At 35.6% G+C, this 26,941-nt stretch overlaps 1 protein-coding gene across 1 annotated transcript in view; it reads left to right on the top strand.

Annotated features, from left to right (window-relative positions):
* LOC105326241 (cilia- and flagella-associated protein 337) overlaps positions 1–26,941 on the top strand; it is a 29,100-nt gene that overhangs the window by 593 nt on the left and 1,566 nt on the right. Inside the window, 29 exon segments of the mRNA XM_066081186.1 lie at positions 857–952; positions 2,234–2,312; positions 4,678–4,928; positions 5,595–5,664; positions 5,978–6,134; positions 6,719–6,806; positions 7,173–7,306; positions 13,230–13,334; positions 14,373–14,475; positions 15,049–15,081; positions 15,256–15,320; positions 15,739–15,827; positions 15,830–15,933; positions 16,526–16,557; positions 17,057–17,235; positions 17,797–17,961; positions 18,294–18,409; positions 19,227–19,299; positions 20,605–20,790; positions 21,110–21,187; positions 21,430–21,595; positions 21,962–22,096; positions 22,516–22,667; positions 23,113–23,178; positions 23,446–23,463; positions 24,534–24,663; positions 25,202–25,320; positions 25,542–25,656; positions 26,148–26,263. Coding sequence (XP_065937258.1) covers positions 857–952; positions 2,234–2,312; positions 4,678–4,928; positions 5,595–5,664; positions 5,978–6,134; positions 6,719–6,806; positions 7,173–7,306; positions 13,230–13,334; positions 14,373–14,475; positions 15,049–15,081; positions 15,256–15,320; positions 15,739–15,827; positions 15,830–15,933; positions 16,526–16,557; positions 17,057–17,235; positions 17,797–17,961; positions 18,294–18,409; positions 19,227–19,299; positions 20,605–20,790; positions 21,110–21,187; positions 21,430–21,595; positions 21,962–22,096; positions 22,516–22,667; positions 23,113–23,178; positions 23,446–23,463; positions 24,534–24,663; positions 25,202–25,320; positions 25,542–25,656; positions 26,148–26,263 — 3,220 coding nt within the window.

Here is a 26,941-nt window from a genome sequence, read left to right on the forward strand (position 1 = left end):
AATATAATGAGTAATGTACATGATTACAAAATAATAATAATAAAAGTAAAACATAAGTTTGACACAAAAAAATAATGTTAAAACGGGCTTGGCCCCTGTGTATTGACAGAGAGATTTTGTATCAACTTTTGTTAGAATAACATTTCGTTGTTTTTATGGGAGTGAGGTGATATCACCGTTATAAAACGCTTGTCAACTTCAATCTTGTTCCTATATACATACAAAAAGCTACAGAAATGTAGCTCTGTGGAAAATTTTGATTGACAGACTTCAGAGCTACGGTTCCACCATTGCACAAAACTATATTTATTGCTCACAAAAAATTTGTGCTGCCTTTGCAAGGGCTTTGGATTTAACCTAATTTGAGATATATTTAGATTCTTACATGGCAGTTTTTATATCGCATCCTATATTACCAGAGGTTGCTGTATAGCTTAATTCACTTTCCATGGATGGTTATGGTGTTTAGGAGGCAAGTAAAGTAATAAATTAGTGTACGTAGTAAAAGATATCTCAGGAATTTTTATGTATGAAAATTTTACAGAATATTTTCCTTAATAAGTCCATGCAAAACTGTGTGCAAAAAATTGTAAATATACATTTTTTTATATGGGGATGAAACTGTAACTCTACGGTCTGTCAACCTGAATTTCCCGTGGAGCTACTAATAGTATAATTGATAGATTATAATACAAATTTCTACTAGATTTAACAATTTTATATGATGTATTATGAAGTACCTTAAAATTTACACTGTTTGGCTCTTAAATTCGTTTCAAGTTTTGATAAGTAAGTATAAATTTAGCAAAATAACATGATGTACCTAATCGTTACCATTGATTTTGCATCAAACCAGAACAGGCTTGTCTCGCGGAGTTACCTTTCTTGCTTCGCCTACAAAATTGTCTAGAAATTTAAAACCTGAACGGGAGAAAAGTTTACAACAGATTTTGTAAGTAACGCACAGAATTACCTAGTGGGGGAGGAGTGCAGCCAGCATGTATTACCGGGTACTTATATATTTATATATTAACTGTCAGGGTACACTTATAGAGGTGTGGTATATAGGCCGGTTAAAGGTGATCTGCACAGGTGCCCTACCAGTAAAGTAGCCGATTCTGCTGAATAATGAACAATGATGCTTTTTGCTTTATATTTATTGTTTAGGACTTGATGCATGTGTTTAGTTTTCAGTTAAAATTATAATGACTAATCATGGTGGATTGTTGGCTGAAGCAAAAATTTGTTTTATCTTCACATAGAAAGTTCTGTTAAAGTCTTTTTTTTTTTTTGCATGTACTGAGTTGTACCCCTTTGTAAAGATTTTTGTCACTAGTCATTGACAATTATAATCTCTAGGGTGAGCTAGCACTGAAATTATGTGCAATTGGATTACGTATACTTATACAATGAAATTGTGTGCAATTTTTTTCCCGAAATTTTTTTTTCTAATTTTTAAAAAAAAAAATAAATAAAATGCATTTGGGTGGGCCATTTTCAGAGGGGCGTGCGGGGATGAGAATCTAAAAATTAGTTTTATGTGGCCTTACGTATACTGTATACAGTGAAATTGTGTACAATTGGTTTACGTCTAAGTATGCAGTGAAATTATATCGGAGACCATATTAACAGTTTTAAATTTACATTAAATGGTGATATACATCACTAAATGTATGTCACAGAATACACATGCTAAAATAACCCATTAAAGATACACTGAAACATATCTGCATGTGTTTATATTTATATATTTACATTTTCCAGTGTCTTTGCCTGTGATAACACTACGTATCGATTTTGTACTATATAACCGATAATAAAAATGACGCCAAATTGAGGCTCCAGCGGGGTTTGCTTATTAATATTAAAATATATAATCGTACAATGGCTTAAAATTATATAAATATAAGTTGCTGAGTTAGTTGCTGTGTTGGTGAGGGTCTAACAAATCTACTGAAGAAGGTCAAATGTCAAGGTCATGTTTGAAATAACCATGTGTTAGTTGCACTTTGGTAAGGATCACATGGACTCAGGTTAACTTAATTGTTATCTGATCTCTGAAGTTTAAGGTCAAATGTCAAGGTCATGATGAGACGCAGAATGTTGCATTTATGTAAAAAATGAATTCATGTATCTCAAAGCTGGGAACTTTTTCATTAATAAAAAAAAATAGTAAAACAATTTTTTAAGTAGTTACTTGGTAATGCACTGATTAATTTTTGTTATTTTTCAGGAAGGCGGTCTCTATTGACAATAAACTGGAGAATCGTCTGACCATGAAGGACCTAGCCAAGCTCCAGAAAGCATTCATGGTATGATGCCCTTTATAATCATATGAACCTCAAATCAGAATTATATGATTCTCACATGATACCCATATTATATTATAAGTTATATGATTCTCACATGATACCCATATGATATTATAAGTTATATGATTCTCACATGATACCCATATGATATTATAAGTTACATTGTTTGTATACTATACTACCTAATGGTCTCAATATATGGTTAGGATACAGTGTATATGTATAGGAGATAAACATTGAATTTATTTATTTTACGTGCTGCTAATTTTTACTGATTTTTAAGAGTTTAATAAATCCGTAAAAATTAAACGCGTGAATTTTCACAGACGTAAAAAAAACCACCGAACATAAATTTTCTACATCGTACGTATGAGAGTAATGTTCATGACCTTCAGCTCAGTCCCTGACAGCTGTATATGTAGGTATATTAGAGCGTTTTTGGTCACGTGGTAATAACAGTTTAGATTTTTCTATTCAGTCTTGAGTATATTTTAAAACTAGGTATAATGCCACGTAAGTAGCTAGATTTCAATCACTCAGTCAATAAATATGACGGGGATACGAAGATAACATAAAAACGATTTTCTGATTTGTATGTGTGTTAACTGTAATAAAGTCACGGTGAAATCCCCCCTTTTTACCACAGATGATTTTAAATTTTACAGACATGTCCAATTCGTAAAAAAATTATGTGTAAAAATTCAAATCGCCCTATTTTAAGTAAAATTCCTAAAATATCACAGCAGTAAAAATTACCCGTTATACGGTATTGCTGGGATAAGTATTGAAACTAAGCTGTACACTGTATCATAAATAGAGAGCACATAAATATCAGAAGTCTGAGTAACATGGAAACATAGATATCAGAAGTCTGAGTAACGTGACAGCACATAGATATCAGAAGTCTGAGTAACATGACAACATAGATATCAGAAGTCTGAGTAACATGGAAACATAGATATCAGAAGTCTGAGTAACGTGACAGCACATAGATATCAGAAGTCTGAGTAACATGACAGCACATAGATATCAGAAGTCTGAGTAACATGGAAACATAGATATCAGAAGTCTGAGTAACGTGACAGCACATAGATATCAGAAGTCTGAGTAACATGACAGCACATAGATATCAGAAGTCTGAGTAACATGACAACACATAGATATCAGAAGTCTGAGTAACATGGAAACATAGATATCAGAAGTCTGAGTAACATGACAACATAGATATCAGAAGTCTGAGTAACATGACAACATAGATATCAGAAGTCTGAGTAACATGACAACACATAGATATCAGAAGTCTGAGTAACATGACAACATAGATATCAGAAGTCTGAGTAACATGACAACATAGATATCAGAAGTCTGAGTAACGTGACAGCACATAGATATCAGAAGTCTGAGTAACATGACAGCACATAAATATCAGAAGTCTGAGTAACATGAAAACATAGATATCAGAAGTCTGAGTAACATGACAACACAGATATCAGAAGTCTGAGTAACGTGACAGCACATAGATATCAGAAGTCTGAGTAACATGACAGCACATAAATATCAGAAGTCTGAGTAACATGAAAACATAGATATCAGAAGTCTGAGTAACATGACAACACAGATATCAGAAGTCTGAGTAACACATAGATATCAGAAGTCTGAGTAACATGACAACATAGATATCAGAAGTCTGAGTAACATGACAACATAGATATCAGAAGTCTGAGTAACATGACAACATAGATATCAGAAGTCTGAGTAACATGACAACATAGATATCAGAAGTCTGAGTAACATGACAACATAGATATCAGAAGTCTGAGTAACACATATATATATCAGAAGTCTGAGTAACACATAGATATCAGAAGTCTGAGTAACATGAAAACATAGATATCAGAAGTCTGAGTAACATGACAGCACATAGATATCAGAAGTCTGAGTAACATGAAAACATAGATATCAGAAGTCTGAGTAACATGAAAACCTTTATAGACAGAAAACTTACAACAGGGGATGGATATGGATTCTGTCACAGTGACCGGACAAGTGGTAATTGTGTTGTGGGCAGGGTCTGTTACACACCGCATGTGAGCTCCTGGGAGCTCTTCTTAGTAGTCATTAGGTGGTGCAGGGCTAGGTCTGTACTTTGTACACAGCACTGAGGCAAGGCAAGGGTATTGGGTTTATAGGGTTACAATTATATCTCATCGATATATCACGAGTTTTCTCAACAAAATTGATATAAAAACATCCATTTTACCTGTAAATAAAAAAAGCGTTATTTGAACTTCCATAAAATCCATAATATGATACATTAATATGTATAACATGTAGACAATAACCCTGACCTTTGACCTTTTCACAGACGGAGGGGGACGGCTACGACAACAAGCTGGCACTGTACCGTGACATGTTCTGTGAGGCGCTGTCCATTCTCCTCGACAAGGGGACGCGCGAGGAGTATGGCGAACTATTTGACAAGGTCGACGTTGCAAAGGAGGGGACCGTGGACTGGGACAAGTTCGCCTCGCACATGCTGCTTGAGTTCTACGAGAGGGACGACCGGGTCAAATCAACGCAGGTACCTCAGTGGAAGGACCTCAAGATGTTACAGACGTAAGACCTGAGAGAGAGAGAGAGAGAGAGAGAGAGAGAGAGAGAGAGAGAGAGAGAGAGAGAGTGGGTACCTCTGTGGAAGGGCCTCAAGATGTTACAGATGTAAGACCTGAGAGAGAGACAGAGAGGTTCCTCATTGGAAAGACCTCAAGAGAGAGAGAGAGAGAGAGAGAGAGAGAGAGAGAGAGAGAGAGAGAGAGAGAGAGAGAGAGAGAGATGTAAGACCTTTAAAAAAAATACTGAGGTGGAACCACAAAATGTTATACAGGTTGAACCTCAAATCAGGTCCTTGAGTATGAGAGAGAATGAGAGAAGAGAAGGAGAGAGAAAGGAAGAGAAAGAAAGATTTCAATTATTATAATATTAAGGGAGAAAGAGAAATCTAACACCTAAGTCTAGCAACTTAATTAGTCTTAATTTTTTATCAAAATCAATCAAACAATTTTCCAAAATTGAAACTTTTTTATGAGCTTTACTTTTACAATTAACAACTTACTTAAAATAATTACCTGTGATTACCAAAAATCATTGAGTCAAAGATTTATAAGCAGTTATATATATATAGAGTCCTTAAAAATCATTGATCTCCTTAAAAATCAGCACCCCTATAGCAACATAATAGAATTAGATGCAATATAATGAGCTGTTCTTTCTTACCACTTGCAGCCCTCACAAAGACATAGTTCAGCGAGTGCAGTACCTTAAGAGCAGTAACCGCTATGTGTCCATCAGTAAGGTCAGTTATTTAATAGAATCACAGTACTGAAGGTACTGTTAATCACAGTACTGAAGGTACTGTTAATCACAGTACTGAAGGTACTGTTAATCACAGTACTGAAGGTATTGTAAATCACAGTACTGAAGATACTGTTAATCACAGTACTGAAGGTACTGTTAATCACAGTACTGAAGGTACTGTAAATCACAGTACTGAAGGTACTGTAAATCACAAGCTCTGATTAGAGCAATGAAGAAATTAGTTTTGTTACAAGCAAATATATTTCATGCTATTCAATACTAGTAATTGTATGATTTTAATTCTTCTGTAGGAGGGTACAGTTGGTATCTGGGGGCCGGACCTGAAGCTGTCCCGCTCATTTCGTATTGCCACCGACTCGTGTAAGGCCCGCGACCTGTGGGTGACCCACTTTGTGGCACTACAGAACATCAACAAAATTGCAGTCGCCTTCACCAGCAAGGAGATAGGTAAAAATAAGGATGTAGACTAAACTGTGTATGATAGGGCTGTCTAGTTACGACCAAACTGTGTATGCTAGGGCTGTCTAGTTACGACTAAACTGTGTATGCTAGGGCTGTCTAGTTACGACTAAACTGTGTATGCTAGGGCTGTCTAGTTACGACTAAACTGTGTGTGCTAGGGCTGTCTAGTTACGACTAAACTGTGTGTGCTAGGGCTGTCTAGTTATGACTCAACTGTGTGTGCTAGGGCTGTCTAGTGTAGGTTACAATCAGTCTGGTACATGTACAGGGGACATGTGTCTAGAATCAGAATGCAAATAATGCAGATCTTTCAGTGATTCAGAATCTAGATGATTTTCTTTCAAACAAATTTCTGTGGGATTGTTTACCAGTTTTAGTTAACTGTAATGTTGAAATTTTTAAATTCTTCAATTCATATAATTATCCAGATGCTTGATTTGGGTAATTTTGAAGGGGAGTGTAGATTACAGATATATCAATGTTCTATTGTTTCTCAAGTTTAACAAGATTCAGACCCTGACCTTTTCTCGTCTGTGTTACAGCTATGACTTTTCCTGTCTGTTTTACAGCTATTTACGACATGGGGAACAAGCTGGAGTTTAACTGCCAATATAAAGTTCAGGGAATGGAGTTCACTCCCCTCTGCCTAGATTACTGGTAAGAGTTATCTTCCTTACCTGTTGCATTATATATGCATTATGATTGATACATTGAAACATTCTTTAAATTTATAATTTTGGATCATGTTTACTTGTGTACTTGGTGTTATTTTGACTGAATCAGATCATAATTGCTAAAGAATTTAATCACCAAATATAAATGAGAACAGCAGTCAAGGGTGTATTACACTTTGAAGATATGCTATTTATGCATTTAATGCAATGTGGCATCAAATATAATGCATTGTGACATCACATTTTTCTACCCCTGACTTAAGTCGGGTGTACGGAAATTTACACCCAGCCTATTTGCCAAGCAAATCTCGTGTTACAAGCTACATAAGAAATAATGACTTGTTTTCAGGTACAACCCAAAAGACGCTAATGAGGCCATCTTGTGCTGGGGAGATGTAGGTGGATTTGTTAACTGTCTGTTCTTCAACTCCGCAAACATCGCTCTGTTTGAGAGACCGCCTGCTCCGGCCGGCGAAAAACAAGGTGAGAGCCCCCGCTATGTCATCCAATTACTTCATCAGACATCAGTAGAGAGGGATGGAGGGGGGGGAGGGGGGGGGTGGAGGGGGGGGGGGGGGTCCAGGTTAATAAATTTATAGGATAGTAACTAGAAACGAACTTTCGGAAAAAAAGGGTTGATCAATGATAACACACTCTGAAACTTTACCTGCTGAATAACTCTCGGCCTGTTAATGTCACTTTTTAACTTTCACCCAATTATATCAATAACCTGACCAGCATGGACTGACCATAATAAGTATTCCTATATTAGCCATTAAGACCCTATTGTGGTCTTAACTGCTCCTCCCTAATAACTATTACAAAATCCCAATCTTGATTTCATCAATCAATTCTAATCATAGTTTATATCGTAAAATGTATATTTATATGTAAATGATATGGAAATGATTTATGAATGTTCATGATATGCAAATGAGGTTTAAATGTTTTTAATCAACTTTACACAATCCCAAACTGGTCCTCATTTCTAATCACAGCATGATATAAAATCATAATATATATAATACTGTATATCACATTATGTAAATCATATGTAAATAACATGTAAATGATAAGCAAATCATAAGTAACTAACATAATCATGTCTTACAGTATATAGGTTGGTTCAGACATTGCTCACAATTAACACTTCTAGCTTATTAAGATTCAGTGCTTCTAATCAAAAAGTATAATTGTATATGGGTAGCAAGTTTTAAAAGAATATTGTTAATAAATAATCGTGACACAGATTACGTAGTTTGACAGTGTAATTGAACTCGGAGTATTTTTGAGAGTTATCTCCAATTCTTGACGGTTTTTGTGCCTTAAGATCTGATCAGATTAAAAACCTATTAAACAAGTAAAACCACAAGACATAATCATATATATCTGTTCATGAGAGTTATCTCCCCTGTGTTAGGGTAGTTGTACCTTAAGATTTACAATAACACCACAGTCCCATTGTCAATGATAGATTTGGACTCTCTCCTCAGGAAGATGTCTGGTAAGCCTGTATGGGCAGACTGTTATAACAGATTAAGCCATATTGAATTTAAGACAATCTTTGACAAATTCCCCGGAGCTTGATATGTATACACAGATATTCAGTAGTACAAGTTGTTGGATGACTTTTACGTAGGTAGTTACTATGTGTACATGAGTCAGAGCTTCAAGGAAATTGTACATGCTGCTCATGTTTTAGATAACTTCCTCAACAATAATACCCAGAGCTTGTGAAGACATTAGATGTTTTGGAAATTACTTGATAAACTACTCTTTAGGCAAAACTTTTAGTCACTGTGGTTAAATTGGAAAATAATTCTGATGACATAGAGAATGGTCCAAGAAATAATAATGATTGGAATACAATGGTGAACAGAAACCTCTAGTGCTAGCTTGAAGGAAAATTTCTTAGATAGAGCTTGATCGGAATAGATAAAGCTTTATATGGAGTAACTGGAGCATCACAGTGAGTGTGCAATATGGAGCTCTGTTCTGTTCAAAGCAGTATCCTCCATTGTTAGTGTATGAGATCCCAGCCCTGCTTTGTAGAATCTGATTATTATAATTTCATTAGTAAAATTACGAGAGTAGTTCTCTTTAGCCTCCACTTTCTATTCAATAAAGAGTAATGGAAATTTTTGCAAATTAGTTTTTACCGTATATCTTTTTTTTTCTGCGCTATGTTTTTTCCGCAAATTAGGACCTAGAACAGTATAAAATTTACGCGATTTCAAAGTAAGAGTGAAAAATGATCCATTATTTTAACCTGTGAAATACTTGAGGGAAAAACATCTCTTATTTTTTAATGAAAATTTCAGACAATGAGACACAATACACAAATTCTGTAATGTAAAAAAAAATTACCGATAATTATTTTCAGAGAAACAACAATCATTGATAAGTAGATCATGTATTGTTACATATACTAGTGGTTCAGATATAATTAAACATCGGATAACGCAAGGAAGGAGAGCAATTTATTTAGCTTGTCAATGGATTATTAAACAAACAATGAGGCTTACTTACAACACAGTTAATTCACCATACAATTACTTTCCGATTTGTTTTAAAGCAGAGAGATAATTCTGTTACAATTTTGTAACCTTTGTATTAAATTTTCGCTGATTTATTTTCTGTTAGTTGGAAATCAACGTGAAAAAAGTGGAAATTGGATAAAAAAAACGTGATATATGGCATCTGAGTAAAGTTTTGCATATTTGCTAAGGGGAACAACTCTCATTCCAAATAGCTCAAGTTTATCCAGAACTTCCAGAGCTATTAACAGTAGAGTATAACTAGTTGGCTTTGCTTGGATCCAATTCTCTTCACTGTCATAGGACATTTATTATTATTTGTCATATTCATTGCTCACACATATTACTGACGACATTTGAAATATATGTTGAATTATGGCTATTATTGAGTTCTTATAAAAAGTGTTTTACGTTAACCATCTTGTATTATAATTCAGCATCATTTTATTACAACAAATACATCATCTAAAAAGTCCCCTCTCCAGGGCTTTTCAGAACAGACTATGTGTAATATACGTTGTATCGAGATGTAATGCACAAATAAAGGGTAGGGGATTTACTGCACACATTGTGTTCTGTAGACTAGCTAGTACATTACATCACATTCACTTACATCATACTTCGCTGGGATGGTGGGCAATGCACCTCTGGTTTGGACATTTCTTTTTTCTTTTCATTGCCCCTGTATGTGGCCCCTGTTGTTAGAAAGGAAGGATCCCTCTCCTGTTTGTCATTGACTGTAATAGTTTCATTACACCTAGAAGTTTTACAGAAAGAAAGTAGTCTCTGAATCAATTGATTCATTTTATCGCAATGATTTAGGGAATGAATTCAATATTTATTTGTTTTATACGTTATAAAATGGTTTGGGGCAGTTTACGCTTTATAAACCGCGAAGCGGTTTATAAAAAAGCGTAAACTGTTTCAAACCATTTTATATCGTATAAAACTAATAAATATTGAATTCATTGCTTATAATTTAATTTTTTTACACTTCATTGTAGATAAAAACGATCATTTAACCTTTAAAATGACGTAATATTGTACAAAATTCAAACGTAACGTCAGGCGTATTGATACGTTTTTGACGTTAGTCTTACTATGACGTAGGCAACATTCTTTATACGATATAAAATAATTTTTTAGCCAATCAGAAAGCGCGTTACACCCAGAATTAAATGATATCTAAATATAATATCTCATCTTCTTCCTTTTTGTTTTGGTTTTGAAGTGGGTAAGGTATCACAGCATGTGAATTTCACAGATCGAGATTATCTCAGATTATCTCAGATTATCTCAGATTATCTTGGGCACAGAGACAAGCTTTACTTTGAGAATCTCACTGAGATGCATGTAGTACACACATTTAAGATTTATCTCTGGTTTTCAGCGAGATGTGCACATTTTGAGTGAAATGGTTGACCAATCAGTGCCCACTGTTCTAGTTTTTAGTGGCTTGATTCTGTTTGTTTTTTGTTAGTTTTTGCACATTTTGTTCATATACCATAGTTGGATCTGTTCATGGAGTTACCTCACTTTTGCCAAGAGTTATCTCCCTATAGTTTACATATAAATAGAATACAAGACTCTGATATAACACACAAAATTTACATATGTATAGTTATCTAGAAAATGCTACAGTTAGTTTGGAAATCAATGGACAATGTGTTACTGAAATGCTTGAAGATGATTGCATGTTGTAAATTTTTTCCCCAACCAATCAAAATGGATTTAACATTTGAATTCAAATCATGCATGCCTATAATATGAATACCATATGTCCATAACATCAAACAATGCATGCTGATCACAATATAATTCATGTATTTCTCCATGAACATCTGCCTATAACACAGTACTGACACGTCTATCATTGATTTGAATCATGTGATTCTAATTTCATGCAGTTAATCCATATTATGCTTTATTTTTGTTGGCTGTGTGCGAACTCTGACCTTTAACCTTTGCACTATCTGCACTCAGTTTGGGAAGGTGAGTAGTTATTTTTTCTTTTGTTTTTTTTTTTCAAATATATGTGTCTATTTTTTTCTTTCTTTAAATGTGAACTAATCCTTTTTGTTTCAGTTTTTCCCCATCTGTGTACTTTTAAATTCCTAGGGTACAATTTTCTTCTGGTTTGTCAATTTTTAAAAGGATTAAGGTCAAGATCTAGTAAATGATTCCAGAGTGTCTTTTTGGTGTTAGAACCATTATGACGTCATAATTGATTTGATGAATCTTTTACCGTATTATACGGCTTTACTGAAATTATGTAGAAAATAAAACAATATTAAGACATTCTTTATTTAATCACGAGAAAAGTAATCCCGGTGCCTATATTCAATTTGACATCATTTTAAAACGGAGGTCAAGAGCTTGTTTAATGCTGTTTTTGGAGAGACTGTAGGCAGTCTAGATATATTTCAATAGTCAAAAATGGACAAAACTCCAAGATTTGTTACTTTTATCCTTCATATTTCATAGAAAATAGTTGTTTAAAACATGATTTTTCATTGTGTTTACCAAAAATTTAAGCCCCGGTACACCCGATGAAACAAAGATATTGTTATGAAGCATCATTAAAAGAATTCATATCTTGAATTTCATAAACCTGTAGGCACCTTTCATTCACTAGATCTTGACCTTAAGGGAAAATAAATTCTAAGTGAAGAGGATTAAAATATGATATTTAGGGGATTAATGAGGGGAAGTTTGGGATAAGAGTTAGCTATGAAATCTATGATAATTTAGCCTCCACATGTTTAATACGTTCACAGTGTTTATAATGATATGTATATATCTATTGTTATTGTACCAATCCTATTAGAACTGTACTGTAGCAATCATATAAACACTCCACAATGGCTAGTAACTTCCGAAACAACCTATACATTATTCTTCAGTAGAAAATTCCTGGCTACAAGTCCTGTTACTTACTCCTGATAGTAAATTGTGTCCCTCTCTTATTTACATTTCACAAAGTATACAATTTTTTTTTTCATTTAGCCGATTATACAATTTAACAAGAAAACATCATACACATAGCTTATCTCTTAATTTTATGCAAGTTCAAATTCAAAGCCAAAAATTTCTGAAATGTACAAGTTCTAAACACCAGAAATAAGTATTTTATAGATTCCAAAATAACAGTTCACAACATTTCCTATTTCAGTCTTTAGATTTCAGCACACACTATCACAATAGTTTAAATATTACAATTATCAGCACAATTCAATTTCTAAAATTTTACCACTTCCAATTTGTTGGTTTACAAATTTTATTTTCAAATCCAGACAAAATATGTCAATTTAGTAAGGAATGAAGTCTCTTAGATTTATTATCTTAATATCATTCAAATCCAAGAAAAATTATCAATTATTTCTAAAGGAAGTTTTAAAAACAAAGTTATGTATTGTAGTCTTTAGGTTGACAAAGGCCATTATGTTGGATAAACAACTCCCTCTATGAAGCTTGTATACTGTGTTTTGTATTAACTGAATGGTTCTAAGGTTGATGGGGAAACTGAGTGATGAAAAATAGTTTCTGATTCATCTGAAATTTCTTCTATAACAGAACTGTTCTGTTGTGAAATTTTTGAAGAATTTATTAATCGGTGAAGGGTATTCATAAATGATTGAAAAAAAGATCAATTTAAGCTTTTGTATAATTTTTATGAAAAAAAAAATCATTTTGATATACAGTTGCTGATTGCACTATATATAAAATTGAAAAAGATTGATTATAGAGTCAAGACTTGCTGTGGTAATGGGAGATAAGTTGAAGTGTTGACCAGAAGCAGAGAGATGTACACAATAGTTAAATTCATGAATTACCTTACCTCTTACTTCATTGCCTTTTGAACTTTTCAGAGCCCTGCCTAAATGTTAATCTCCAGGATGTTGGAAATGAGACGCTGTTCAAGAATGAGACATACACGAGACACGAAGCTCACAGAAAGGAGTGGGTCAGACAAGGTATGGGGAATAATGAGCATCAAGTACTCTCTGGACTTTGATTAACTACATATTAATTTGTGAGATACAAGGCTCACAGAAAGGAGTGGGTCAGACAAGGTACGGGGAATACTGAGCCCTGAGTACTCTCAGGACTTTGATTAAATAGGTATTATACATGAGATACAAGGCCCAAAAGAAAGAGTTGTTCAGGGAAGGTACAGGGATCTTAATATGGCATTGAATACTTGATTTAGTTACAAGATATTTATACATGAGATGATATGTCAGCAGAAACAAGTGGGTCAGACATATGACATTGGGTACTATTAGAACTTCGATTTGGGGTGTTTCAATAATTGTTTACAGTAAAATATGCCCACTATTTGGAGTGTTTCATTAATTGTTTACAGTAAAATACGCCCACTATCTGGAGTGTTTATCAATTGTTTATAGTAAAATACACCCACTATCTGGAGTGTTTATTAATTGTTTACAGTAAAATATGCCCACTATTTGGAGTGTTTCATTAATTTTTTACAGTGAAATACGCCCACTATCTGGAGTGTTTATTCATTGTTTACAGTAAAATACGCCACTATTTGGAATGTTTATTCATTGTTTACAGTAAAATATGCTCACTATCTGGAGTGTTTATTAATTGTTTACAGTAAAATACGCCCACTATTTGGAATGTTTCATTAATTGTTTACAGTGAAATACGCCCACTATCTGGAGTGTTTATTCATTGTTTACAGTAAAATACGCCACTATTTGGAATGTTTATTCATTGTTTACAGTTAAATATGCTCACTATCTGGAGTGTTTATTCATTGTTTACAGTAAAATACGCCACTATTTGGAATGTTTATTCATTGTTTACAGTAAAATATGCTCACTTTCTGGAGTGTTTATAAATTGTTTACAGTAAAATACGCCCACTATCTGGAATGTTTATTAATTGTTTACAGGGAAATACGCCCACTATCTGGAGTGTATTATTAATTGTTTACAGTAAAATACGCCCACTATCTGGAGTGTTTTATTAATTGTTTACAGTAAAATACGCCCACTATCTGGAGTGTTTCATCAGCTGTTCCACAACCAGCACTAACTCTATGGTGATCGGTTGGATGGAGAAAAAGACAGGAGCAACTACAAAGTAGGTCAAATGGTCACTTACTGCTAAGACGAGAAATCACCATCTTTCTTTGTATCATGTACTTATATTTAGATGTTTTTATATGATTATACATCGATCAGAATTTCTTTTAATGATTAATTTGATTTATGATGATTATTATTATGACACAGTACTTAATATTATTTTGTAGTTATATTACATCCTACTGTGTTTTTCCATTAAATTCTGTGATCTTTTAATGCCTCTAAATGCAACAACCTAATCACTTTGTATGAATTAACATATAATTTACATAAGTAGTTCCCAAACATTGATTTTATGTTGTCGGTTCAAAGATATATTTCATACATGTTGTTAAAACACCATGTTCTACAATTATTCAACAGTAGAATTGATTGTATTGTTAAAAGCGAAATTACAAGAGCTATTTTTCATAGATCATATTTTCATGCTCATCTCAAATGTGATAACCAGTTTAAACTGGTTTTATAAAACAGCTGTTCTTGCTGTTACTAATTTACTCCCTCCTTGATTTGCAATTTATACCGATTTATTTAAATGAAATAATTCTAATAATTTTGTATGTTATAGGGATCAGGGAACAAGCAAGAAGATTCAAAGAGTGTGAGTTGTGTAATTTGTTTTCTCTGAAAAATATTACAATTTAATTTGATAAAAAAAATTTCATGTAATTTCAAACAAGAGAAAAATCCCTTATGTAGGGAAGGGTTTGGAAAATAACTCTAGATGATAATAATGCTATTATTTTAGTAATAATCTTTGTTTTGTCAATTTCAGCTCCAACTTTAACATCTCCCAAGGAGTAAACACATTTGATTACAACCAACACTTAAACATCATAGGTAGGTTAATTATCTTACCTCTAAAATCATCATAACAGGCAGGTTCATACCTGAAAGTCAGGGTTTATTACTGTAAAGGTAATATATTTGCCGGTAATTAGTTTTAGAACAAGTTGGCCTGGATTTGAATTAGCATTTTCCTGAATGTGACTATTCTTATACATATATGCATGGCATTTAGCAATGTACTTGATTTAGCGGAAGTATCATTCCGCTAAAAGCGCTAAATAGAATACAAGGCCAAATGTAGTATGTTAACAGTATCTTGGCTCATATTGATATGCTCCAACTACCAAATGCCTTGAAAAAACAAAAAATTCAGAGTCATTATTTGCTTACCATCTGATGAACATCTCTGTGTATGAAAAACCCATGCGTAATGAATTGACTTTTACATATTTTGATTTTTTTCCCTCAGCCACCGCGGGAGTGAACCACCACGTCTGTTTGTGGAACCCCCACATCGTGTCCAAACCTAACGGCGTCCTCCGCGGACACATGGCCAGCGTGTGATTCAGGTCCAGTTCATCAAGAGCCGCGGTCAGCTCATCAGCTTCTCCAAGGATAAAGTACTCAGAATCTGGGACGTACAGCTGCAGGTGTGCATACAGAGGCTGGCCGGATGTTCCCTAAAGGACCCGAAGGTGAGAGAGAGAGAGAGAGAGAGAGAGAGAGAGAGAGAGAGAGAGAGAGAGAGAGAGAGAGAGAGAGGAGAGAGAGAGAGAGAGAGAGAGAGAGAGAGAGAGAGCATACAGAGGCAGGCCGGGATGTTCCCTAAAGGACCCGAAGGTGAGGAGAGAGAGAGAGAGAGAGAGAGAGAGAGAGAGAGAGAAGAGAGGAGAGAGAGAGAGAGAGAGAGAGAGCATACAGAGGCTGGCAGGGATGTTCCCTAAAGGACCCGAAGGTGAGGGGGGGAGAGAGAGAGAGAGAGAGAGAGAGAGAGAGGAGAGTGTGTGCATACAGAGCCTGGCCGGGATGTTCCCTAAAGGACCCGAAGGTGAGAGAGAGAGAGAGAGAGAGAGAGAGAGAGAGTGTGCATACAGAGGCTGGCCGGGATGTTCCCTAACGGACCTGAAGGTGAGGGGGGGAGAGAGAGAGAGAGAGCATACAGAGGCTGGCCGGGATGTTCCCTAAAGGAACCGAAGGTGAGAGAGAGAGAGAGAGAGAGAGAGAGAGAGAGAGAGAGAGAGTATGTGCATACAGAGGCTGGCCGGGATGTTCCCTAAAGGACCCGAAGGTGAGAGAAGAGAGAGAGAGAGAGAGAGAGAGCATACAGAGGCTGGCCTGGATGTTCCCTAAAGGACCCGAAGGTGAGAGAGGGGGAGAGAGAAAGAGAGAGAAGAGAGAGAGAGTGTATGTGTGCATGCAGAGGCTGGCTGGCATTTTCCCTAAAGGACCCAAAGATGAGAGAGAGAGAGAGAGAGAGAGAGAGAGAGAGAGATTATTTTCCATAAGAGACTAAAAAACATTTTTTTAAAAGGTTTAATACATGTACATGTATCTTGAATATTGCTCATTCAAAGAAATGTTGATAATCATGATGGGCACATTAAATATCAATTACATTTCTTAACAAGAACGACGAGTTCAAAATTACGTACAAATTCAGGAATCAATATTTTTGATACAAGGCTACTAACAAACAGCTTTAAAAAAAGAATATGTTTCACAGCCAGCAGAATAAACCTCCTTGATTTACTTTCACTTTACAAGCTGTACTTTCACTTTGTTGACAGTGGTGAGCACACTGTTCTTTGATGAGGAGCGTGATCGCTCAGGCATGGAGAGGAACAAGATGTTGATCACGTTCAACTACCAGATCACGCTGATGGAGATGAAGACGGAGAACCGCGACAAGATCATGTCACATGACAAGCCGGTCACCGCAGCAATATACAACTCTGTGTTTAATCAGGTCAGTAAATAGACCACCACAGTAAACCACAACAAGATCATGTCACATGACAAGCTGGTCAGTGGGCTATATACAACTCTGTGTTTAATCAGGTCCGTAAAAATACCACCACTATGGCTATGAGTACAACGTTAACCAGGGCAGTGAATTTCTACTGATGCCAAAAATATATTTTAAAATTTTGTACTGTTAATTTGTGCATAGATACAATGTACTTTGTCTGTCTAATTCAGACTTAAGTTCCAAAGTTTTATTAATGTAAGGTTAGACTTTGAATGAGGGGACAAGCTTTCCAACCCCTTACAATAACACAAAAGTGTCTGGGTAGAGGAGTAAATTAGAACACTCCCCACTCACAAAGGTTGTATGTGAAAAAGTACGGTGGTCGCCTGCTCAGACATCAGAGTTTTCTCGGGACATTCCTGTTTCCTCCTTCCTCAATAACCCCCTTACACTAACATCTGTGCCAACAAAAGATAATAATATAAGTTGTTGAACATGTGTATAATCATTGCAAAATAAATATTGCTAAATTCAGATTTACTAATTTATTTTCTGCAGGTAATCAGTGTTTGTCAGGCGGGGACTCTGATTGTGTGGATGATTGACACAGGTCAAAAGGTCAAACAGTTCAACAACACCCATGCCAACGCAGAGGTCACCTGTCTGGCCCAGGATCCAACGGAGACCAAACTGTTCACAGGAAGCACTGACGGAACTGTCAAGGTCAGGGTTCAAGGGTCAAAGTCAAATTATTTAAATACATCTCTATATTATTTTGAAAATATACGTACAGTTTATGATATCATGAATACAATAGCTATGTTGAAATGAGTGGCAGTTTTCCTAATCAAGTTCAGTACATGTATTTGTTTATTTTGGCCCATAAAGTTTACCATCTGATTTCAAAAGTTTTTTTCCTTGGCCCATTGAAGTTCAAGAAACATATATTGACATCTGTTTGTTGACATAAAATGCTGTAATCCTGTTAGTATTATTGTCTAAAGTCTTATTGGCAAGGCCGTTGGATGTTAATTGCCACTCTTTCTGTTTTGTAGGTGTGGGATTTTAACGGCCATTGTTTCCACACCTTGGAGTGTGCGGGGGGACAGCCGGCAGACGTAGGACAGATCCTGAATCTGAAGAGAAGTGTGGTGGTGGTGGGATGGACCAAGTAAGTAACAATGTGAGGAGGATCTAACATTGTGTATGTGTGGAGGATCTAACATTGTGTATGTGTGGAGGATCTAACATTGGGTATGTGTGGAGGATCTAACATTGGGTATGTGTGGAGGATCTAACATTGGGTATGTGTGGAGGATCTAACATTGGGTTGGGTGGAGGATCTAACATTGGGTATGTGTGGAGGATCTAACATTGGGTTGGGTGGAGGATCTAACATTGGGTATGTGTGGAGGATCTAACATTGGGTTGGGTGGAGGATCTAACATTGGGTATGTGTGGAGGATCTAACATTGGGTATGTGTGGAGGATCTAACATTGGGTTGGGTGGAGGATCTAACATTGGGTATGTGTGGAGGATCTAACATTGGGTATGTGTGGAGGATCTAACATTGGGTGGGGTGGAGGATCTAACATTGGGTATGTGTGGAGGATCTAACATTGGGTATGTGTGGAGGATCTAACATTGGGTGGGGTGGAGGATCTAACATTGGGTATGTGTGGAGGATCTAACATTGGGTGGGGTGGACCAAGTAAGTTACAATGTGTTGAGGATCTAACATTGGGTGGGGTGGGGTGCTAAACATTAATGTGAGCTGGGGGTCACTGGGGCGGACCAAGTAAATGTGGGATCTAACATTGTGGGGGTGGGGTGGGTGGGAGCTGAATGAAGCAAGTAGGGGATCTAATATTGAAGGACTGGTTTAAGAGGATGAATATTGATGAGGATCTACTCTAGAGAACCTTGCAACATTTTCTTGAATAGCTTGTTTAAAAGTAAAGGCAGTATTGTTTAATTCATTTTACAGACAGATCACGGTTTTCCCCACGGCCTCGTTCAAAGATTTCCACGTACAACCTGCAGAGTGGAAGGGAGGAAAGGTACGTCTGTCTGTTTGTCCATCTATCTCTCTTCTGTGTAAAATTTGAAATTTTGATATGATTTCAATTTATCACCTTACACACTACATTTAATTCATGGTTTAGTGGTTTTGTATTGAACGTTTCAATCACTGCTTTTGTGACAGTTTGTCAAGATTTGTAGCATTCTGACTTGGTACTGAATTGTTGATATGATGTAACAAAATACAGATGCAATTTTTCACTCTCTACACATATGATTGATTCAGAACACATTCATTTTATTTTTATTTCACTCTCAGCATGTTGACACCAATTAGTTTGCATCTTGTTATTTTATTTTACTTTTTCAGTGTGTTTTTTTTTTTTGATTTTAATTTTTTTTATTTAATTGAAAACAACTTGCCTGTTTTCAAATTACTCACTTGGGAACAACAAATATCATTGCATGGCCATTTTGATCCTATATATTGAGATAATTCATTTCAGCTGATTACAGTAAGTAGATAGAAGTAATATCCCTCCAAGCAGACATTCCTAGTTATAACGGGGTCACAAAATCCCATTGTCTGACCCCTCCCCCTTTCTCTCCATCCCTCCTTTTTTCTTTCAATCCAAGATTCTAAAGATCTCAGACTGATGTGAAGTTGACCGACATCTTCGGTGTCCTATGACCTATTTTTTTTTGTGTCACAGATAATGACCTACTTTGGTATCACATTTTATAAAGATTACCAATTCTGTACTATATGTAATTTGTTAATGTCATCACATAAAAAAAATAAATGATTAAGATGTCTGGGAGTAGTTGGTTCATAAAGAATGGGATAAATGAAATACAGATTCTATTTACTACAATCATTGCAGAAAATTTTATTAATATATTTAGCAAAAGTTTTTTCCCAAACTTGAATATTTCCTTACCATATCTATGCAAGAAAATCTGAACCAGAGTTGACCTTTTACACTGTTCTTGCCATTATGATAATATGACATATTGTGATGACTTGCCTTTAAAGGCTAGCTGTAAAGTGTTATCCTTTACCCATAATCCCACTCACTCCAAGCACGTCATGCTTGATATAAGCTAACACACAACAGCACTGGGTTACAATATAACAAGCACACAGTTCACCCTGAGTTTGATTTGATCTGCTTCCTTTGTACAAGATGAGTTGAGTCTGGTGTAAATCCAACTCTTCTTGGTTTGTTATGTTTCTATTGTCATAAAAAATAATTTAAGAATTTTCAGAAGTTAACACTCTTTAGTAAGTTTTGTGTAAGAGTGTTTTTTGATTTGATTCCATCATGCTTCACTGATTACAGGAACACAGCGAGGACATCCTGTGCTGCGCATTCACTGGACCGAATCATTTGGCCACAGGAAGTTATGATGGGGAGATTGTGATATGGAACACAAACTCTGAGCACATTTCCCGCCGCCTGAATCAGAGATCTCGTCGTCTGCTGGTCAAGTCTCGACAGAAGTCATTTATGCAGGCTAGAAAAGAGGCAAGGCATTGTTAACATGGTTTAAAGGGGCAAGGTCACCTTCTTGGAACTGAAATTAAAAAAAATAATTTCCATTTATATTGTTGGCAATGCTTAATTATGTTATTTTTTTATGCATAACTAAATTTTGAATGTTAAAGCTGTGGTGTAACAAGCAATTCAGATACAGTGCTTTATTTCAGAATTATTAATACATAATCAGTTTCCTGGTTCCAATTAAATTGTGCATGTACGGTAGATGATTTTTTTATAAATTTTTTTTAGGGCGAGTATTATTAAGATTTGAATATATTTTATATTTTGTGTATTTGTGTTTCAGTCTGCAAATTCCCAGAGATCTGTGTCCAAAGCCTCACAAAAGAGTGGGAAAAGTCAGACGAGTGGAGCAGAAGACACGGTGAGAACCAGTTAAATGGCCGCCAGTCAAAACAACATGTTTATTTGTAAATGTTTTCTGATATTAAAATATTTTGTTTAAAGAATTCATTAAATATGAATCACTTTGAAAAAATCCCAAGATCTTCCTATTTCTGTTAGTTCAGATGGAAAAAATATTTTTGAGCTATACCATGAGATAATTTCACAAATAAAAAATTGATTAAACGGCGAAGTAGATTAAAATAATGATGGTATTTACAGAATGAGTTTGGACTGGCCATTGCTAAGCTGATTTTCTTGGACACCAGGAAGGGGAATTCAGCAGGGGGCGGGGCCAACCTGATTTCTGGGGGAGGGAACGGCTGGGTGCGGTTCTGGAACACCTCTCACTCCAAGCTGATTGGAGAGTTTGTGGCCCACCAACAGTGTAAGTAGGTCAAATGGTGTTGTAATTAGGTCACCCATTATTGTGAATGGATCACTTTTTGTTAACAGTTCACTCAATTTTGTAAATATGTCAATCATTGTTTTGAGTAAGATTTCAAGTGTTAATTCAGATCTTTTCTTTGGAAGGGGATTTACCCTCCTGAATGCATTTATATATGTTTATAATAATTTTTTCATGAATTTCATTTAAGAATATTTCCATTTAAAAATTTCATGAACTGTCTATGTGAACCAGTCTTGAATATATCATGAAACTTCATAAAAAATCCTAAAGTTATGAATTTCATCTTGCAGGATTTTGACCATGGAATTTTTTTATGATAAGTTCATTTTGTTTACTGTACAGCTGGCAGTATTTTGATGGCAACAGACAAAAAGAACCGTTATATGGCCACAGGAGATGTGGATGGAGTGATCAAAGTGTGGGACATATCCGAGTACTGTGTACAGGCCTCAGAAGACGTCATAACCACCGCTCCACGTAAGAAATTATCCACTGCTCCACATAAGTTGTTATCTTGGAGGCCTAAGACGATATCATAACCACCGCTCCAAGTGACTGACATGACATACAGTACTTTGATTCTGTGTGTTTCCTTGAGACATGACATATTTTCAGTATTTTAATTCTGTTTTTCCTTGAAACATGATATACTTTCAATACTTTTATATTGTGTGTTTCCCTGAGACATGACATAATTTCAGTATTGTGATTCTGTGTGTTTCCCTGAGACATGATATACTTTCAGTACTTTGATTCTATGTGTTTCCCTGATATGACATATTTTCAGTACTTTGATTCTGTGTGTTTCCCTGAGACATGACATACTTTCAGTACTTTGATTCTGTGTGTTTCCCTGAGACATGACATACTTTTAGTACTTTGATTCTGTGTTTCAGCCATGAAGTGCCAGTTCCAGGCTCACTCAGACATGATCAACACACTCGAGATGTGTGAGAGAAACGAGCGAGTCCTTGTGATCTCGGCCTCCTCAGACTGTAGTGTGGCCATGTACGATGTGCTCGGTAACATGATTGGGATATTTGGACAGGTGAGGCTCGTATTGTCACATTGTCCCATTGTTGTAGTAATTATCTGTTAAATGACAAATGTGAATATTTTTATACCTATTGAATTGAAAAGTTTGCTCCCTCTGGATGAAATGTTTTTGCTGATATGTGAGAAAAATAGAATAACACTACAAAATATTGCAGTGTCAATTTTACCTTCAGAATTAAATTGCAATGAGATTGGCAATGTTAATGTTAACATTGATATTATTTGGAACTTGAGTTATGTAAATCAAAATGGAAAAAATAAATCACATAAACTTTAACTTCAATATCTTAAATTTTCTCTACTAGGGGTACTAGAAAATGAGTCCTGATAAATGTATTGCATAATAAAAACATGTATTGTGCTATTTAGTTCTTTTTGACATGTATAATTGTTTGATAATTATAGAGATTTAATAGCTTTGTATCTGATGTGTGTAGGAGGAGCACTGGAAGATCGAGCACTACGACTCGGCCGAGGAGATGGTGGAGGAGTCGGAGAGTGAGGTAGGAGTTGTCTGCTCTTGATTCTTTGTGATTTATTACAGTTCTTGTTTGTGTGTTCCTGTATGTATTTGTTATCAAATTTAAAAGGTAAAATAGGTTGATTTTTTCTTTACTAAATAATAGTTTACAGCTAAACAAATCATATCCTAAAATTTAAGCTTATTAATAATCATGATTTGATAGTCAATTAATTAACCATCCAACCTCCTTAAATGATTCATATCCAAGAAAAATCAATTTTATTAAACTGACTCGTTTATAATAAAGCAACAAGCTGTTCCTGAGGTAAGTGAAAATAGATGATAACTGGTGTATGTGCTCCTTATGAAGACTTGAGCTACATAGATAAACTCAACTGATTAATTCTTGTTCAATATTTGTTTTATTATTCTCTTTCAGTTTAGCTCTATTAGATTAATTTAGTTTACAAGGAAACTGTTCTATTGCAAGGTGTTTTCAGTGTATTTCATAATTGTGTATTATTATAGCATTGAATCATGATTTTTTTTAAGTATTCAGTACAGCACCTTAACACGTTATGAAAATTTGTATGCACACATCGCTGCAGTTATGAGACTGTATACTTTAAAAAAATCATGATTAATGTTTATATTTACTTTTTTTTTAACTTCTTGCCTTGTCTGCAAATGTAATTTATACCTTAAAATTCCTATCTTATCCTAAGGGTTAGTTAATAATAATGGAAAAGCCACAGTAACAGCCACAAGCGTGAACTTTGATTTTGGCTTGTGAGGTTGCAGTTTACAGCGTTCAACATTTGTGACGTCATAATAAAACTCGTCATTTTAACTTTTTGAGTACCCAATGATTAGTTGTTGCATTGAGGCATTTAAAGATCACAGAATTTAATGAAAAAACACAGTAGAATGTAAATATTAATTACCAAAGGAACCTGATAAGTTCATAAATAAAATTTGCGCGCATGGCTATGGACAGACATTTAGATGACCTGTGCTCGGTGATGGCAATGATGCATATGATAATTATGAGATGTTTCACTTATTAACTTCCTTTATATTCAGTCATTAAACATGAGTCTAACATGAGCTATAACTATATACTTGCTGACCATTTATACCATTTTGAATGACTCATTGACAGGTTCTTCAGCTGGATATTTGTCTAATTTTGTCTACTTCTTTCAAAAGTTTGTCTAATAATTGTCTTTAATAAGAATTTTTAATAAAAGGTTGACACCTATTTTTTAGGAGTTTTGTCTAATTTTGTGATCTTCTAATAATAAAGAGTTGTTTAATTTTCTCCATGTCTGTGTTGAAGAAATGAGTCCACTTTATCTACTTTTAACAACAGTTTATCTATTTCTGTCTATACAGGAGGAAATTGAGGAGAGCAAAGACTACGAGGTGGAGGAAGTTGTTGAAGAGGACAACTGGGAGCCGGACGAACGGGCGATCACCGACCCCGAGGGATTCCGCATCAACACGTGGGACAACACACTGCTAGGTACGGTGAGAGAGAGAGAGAGAGAGAGAGAGAAATGACTGGGAGCCAGATAAACGGGCAATTATTGACCCCGAGGGATTCCGCATCAACACTTGGGTCAGCACACTGCTAGGTACAGAGAGAGAGAGAGAGAGAGAGAGAGAGAGAGAGAGAGAGAGAGAGAGAGAGAGAGAGAGAGAGAGAGAGAGAGAGAAATGACTGGAAGCCAGATGAACGGGCTATTGTTGACCCCGAGGGATTCCGCATCAACACTTGGGTCAACACACTGCTAGGTACGGAGAAAGAACAAGAGAGAGAGAGAGAGATGATTGGGATCCAGACGAACGGGCGATCAGCAATCCCGAGGGATTCCGCATCAACACATGGAAAAACACACTGCAAGAGAGAGAGATTGAGAAAGAGTGAGAGAAGAGAGTTTTCTGAATGCTGTGACTGAGTGAAACAAAATTATAACAATTTTTGGAATGGGGTAAGGATAACCAGGAGTAGAGAGAGAGAGAGAAATCATTTTTTTTTATAAGTATGATTGATATTACAGGTAAGAATTACCAGGAGTTGCGTGTACAGAAGAGGGAGAGGAAGCAGCCGAGTACGATCCCAGACCTACCCTACCTCCACTGGGAGAGGACCGGCCATGCCCCCGCCGGACCATACTCTGTATGTATAAGTTATTATTGTTTACCTCTGCTCAGTTCCTGTGAAATTGACAAAAATATTTCATACATGAAATTCAAACAAGTGCTCTTTTCGTGTGAATTTCATGACAAGTATAACTTTTTGTATTTTACTGTATTTGTTTGATAAGTGCCAAAGTTATATTGTATTCTGCTGTATTTCTACAGATTATTGTGAATTAACAATGAAATCTTCTATTGCAGTCGTTGGACACCCAGGTGATACAGGACTTTGACCCGCCAAAGAAACCCAACATGTCCTACACGGAGACCGTGTCCCAGGCCTCCAACCTCCCCAAACTTCCTAACCTTGTGGACAGTAAGTCACACAGTCAGGGACATGCATGTACAGTAAAACATGGGTACATTAAGTATGCCTATAATGATAGTTGTTCTAATCACATAATTTTAACATGTTTGATTAGATAATCAGGTATTTGAAGTGACATATATGCAAAATCTCAATTACTTGTCCCTTGTAATTTTGCAATAAAAAAATATATTACTGTATTTTTTTTACATATTTTTCAAATTTTTATACTTGCAATGAAACTTGGAGGGAATAAACCTGCATGTCCGAAGTATTTTTAGTAACTTTTTGCCCAAATAACTAGAGACTTTTTTTTTTTTGAGAGGCCTGGAAAGATAATTTGACTTAGTTTTGATGTATTCTGGGATATTGTTTTAAGCTCTGAAACAGCCAGTACTACAAACTCTCAAGCATTGTCTAGGTATTACCCTACACATTGTTTTACCATATACCAGTACTACAATCTCTCATTGACAAGCATTCCCTGACTCTTCTTTCAGCTCTCAAACAGCCAGTTCCTGAGAAGGAGATCTTCCCCAAGTACATCCTGGACTTTGAGGCCAAGATGAAGGACTACCACCGACGACAGCTCAGTCAGGGAAACTCCAATAACGCGGTATGATCACATGTCTACTGTAAATTCCTTATATTACGCGAGTACTTACGGTAATTCCGCGATCGCGCTGGTTTGTATCATATCGCGATATTATAAAATCGCAAAAGTTGAACTTTTCTCCTTATACTTGTAGTTTTCAACTCTCGGAAAATAATGGCAAGATTTTAAAATCCGCGAAGGATGCTTCTCACGATTTTACGCGGATATTAATTCCATGCGTTTAATTAGGAATTTACAGTATACCATGCTGAGTTAAAGACTCCCTATAATACCTATAACACTGTATGTCAACCTCTGTAAATCTGTCAGTCAGTGATTTGTTTATAGCATACTGCAAATGCATAATATTGAGCATCAAATAATTGGGCGGAAAATTTGTTTTCAACATGTTAGGGTGAATCTGATTGAGCACATTCCTAATTGTACAGTATACCTATTGATCTACATATATACATTTGGCAGTGTACTTGATTAAATGGAAGTAGCATTCTGCCAAGTAACAACACAAGGAAACACAGCAAAATGTTGAATGTTTACTGTTACATAGATATTAGTATTGCTAAGTTTTTGGAATTATTTATTAATGATATGTTATACATTTGTGGTAGAGTCAGGTATATGGCATTCCTACTAGCTCTTGCTAGTGGGTTAACCCTTTAGCTCGATCGGTAGAGTGCT

The sequence above is a fragment of the Magallana gigas genome, chromosome 1 (assembly GCF_963853765.1).
Source record: "Magallana gigas chromosome 1, xbMagGiga1.1, whole genome shotgun sequence".
NCBI lineage: Eukaryota > Metazoa > Mollusca > Bivalvia > Ostreida > Ostreidae > Magallana > Magallana gigas.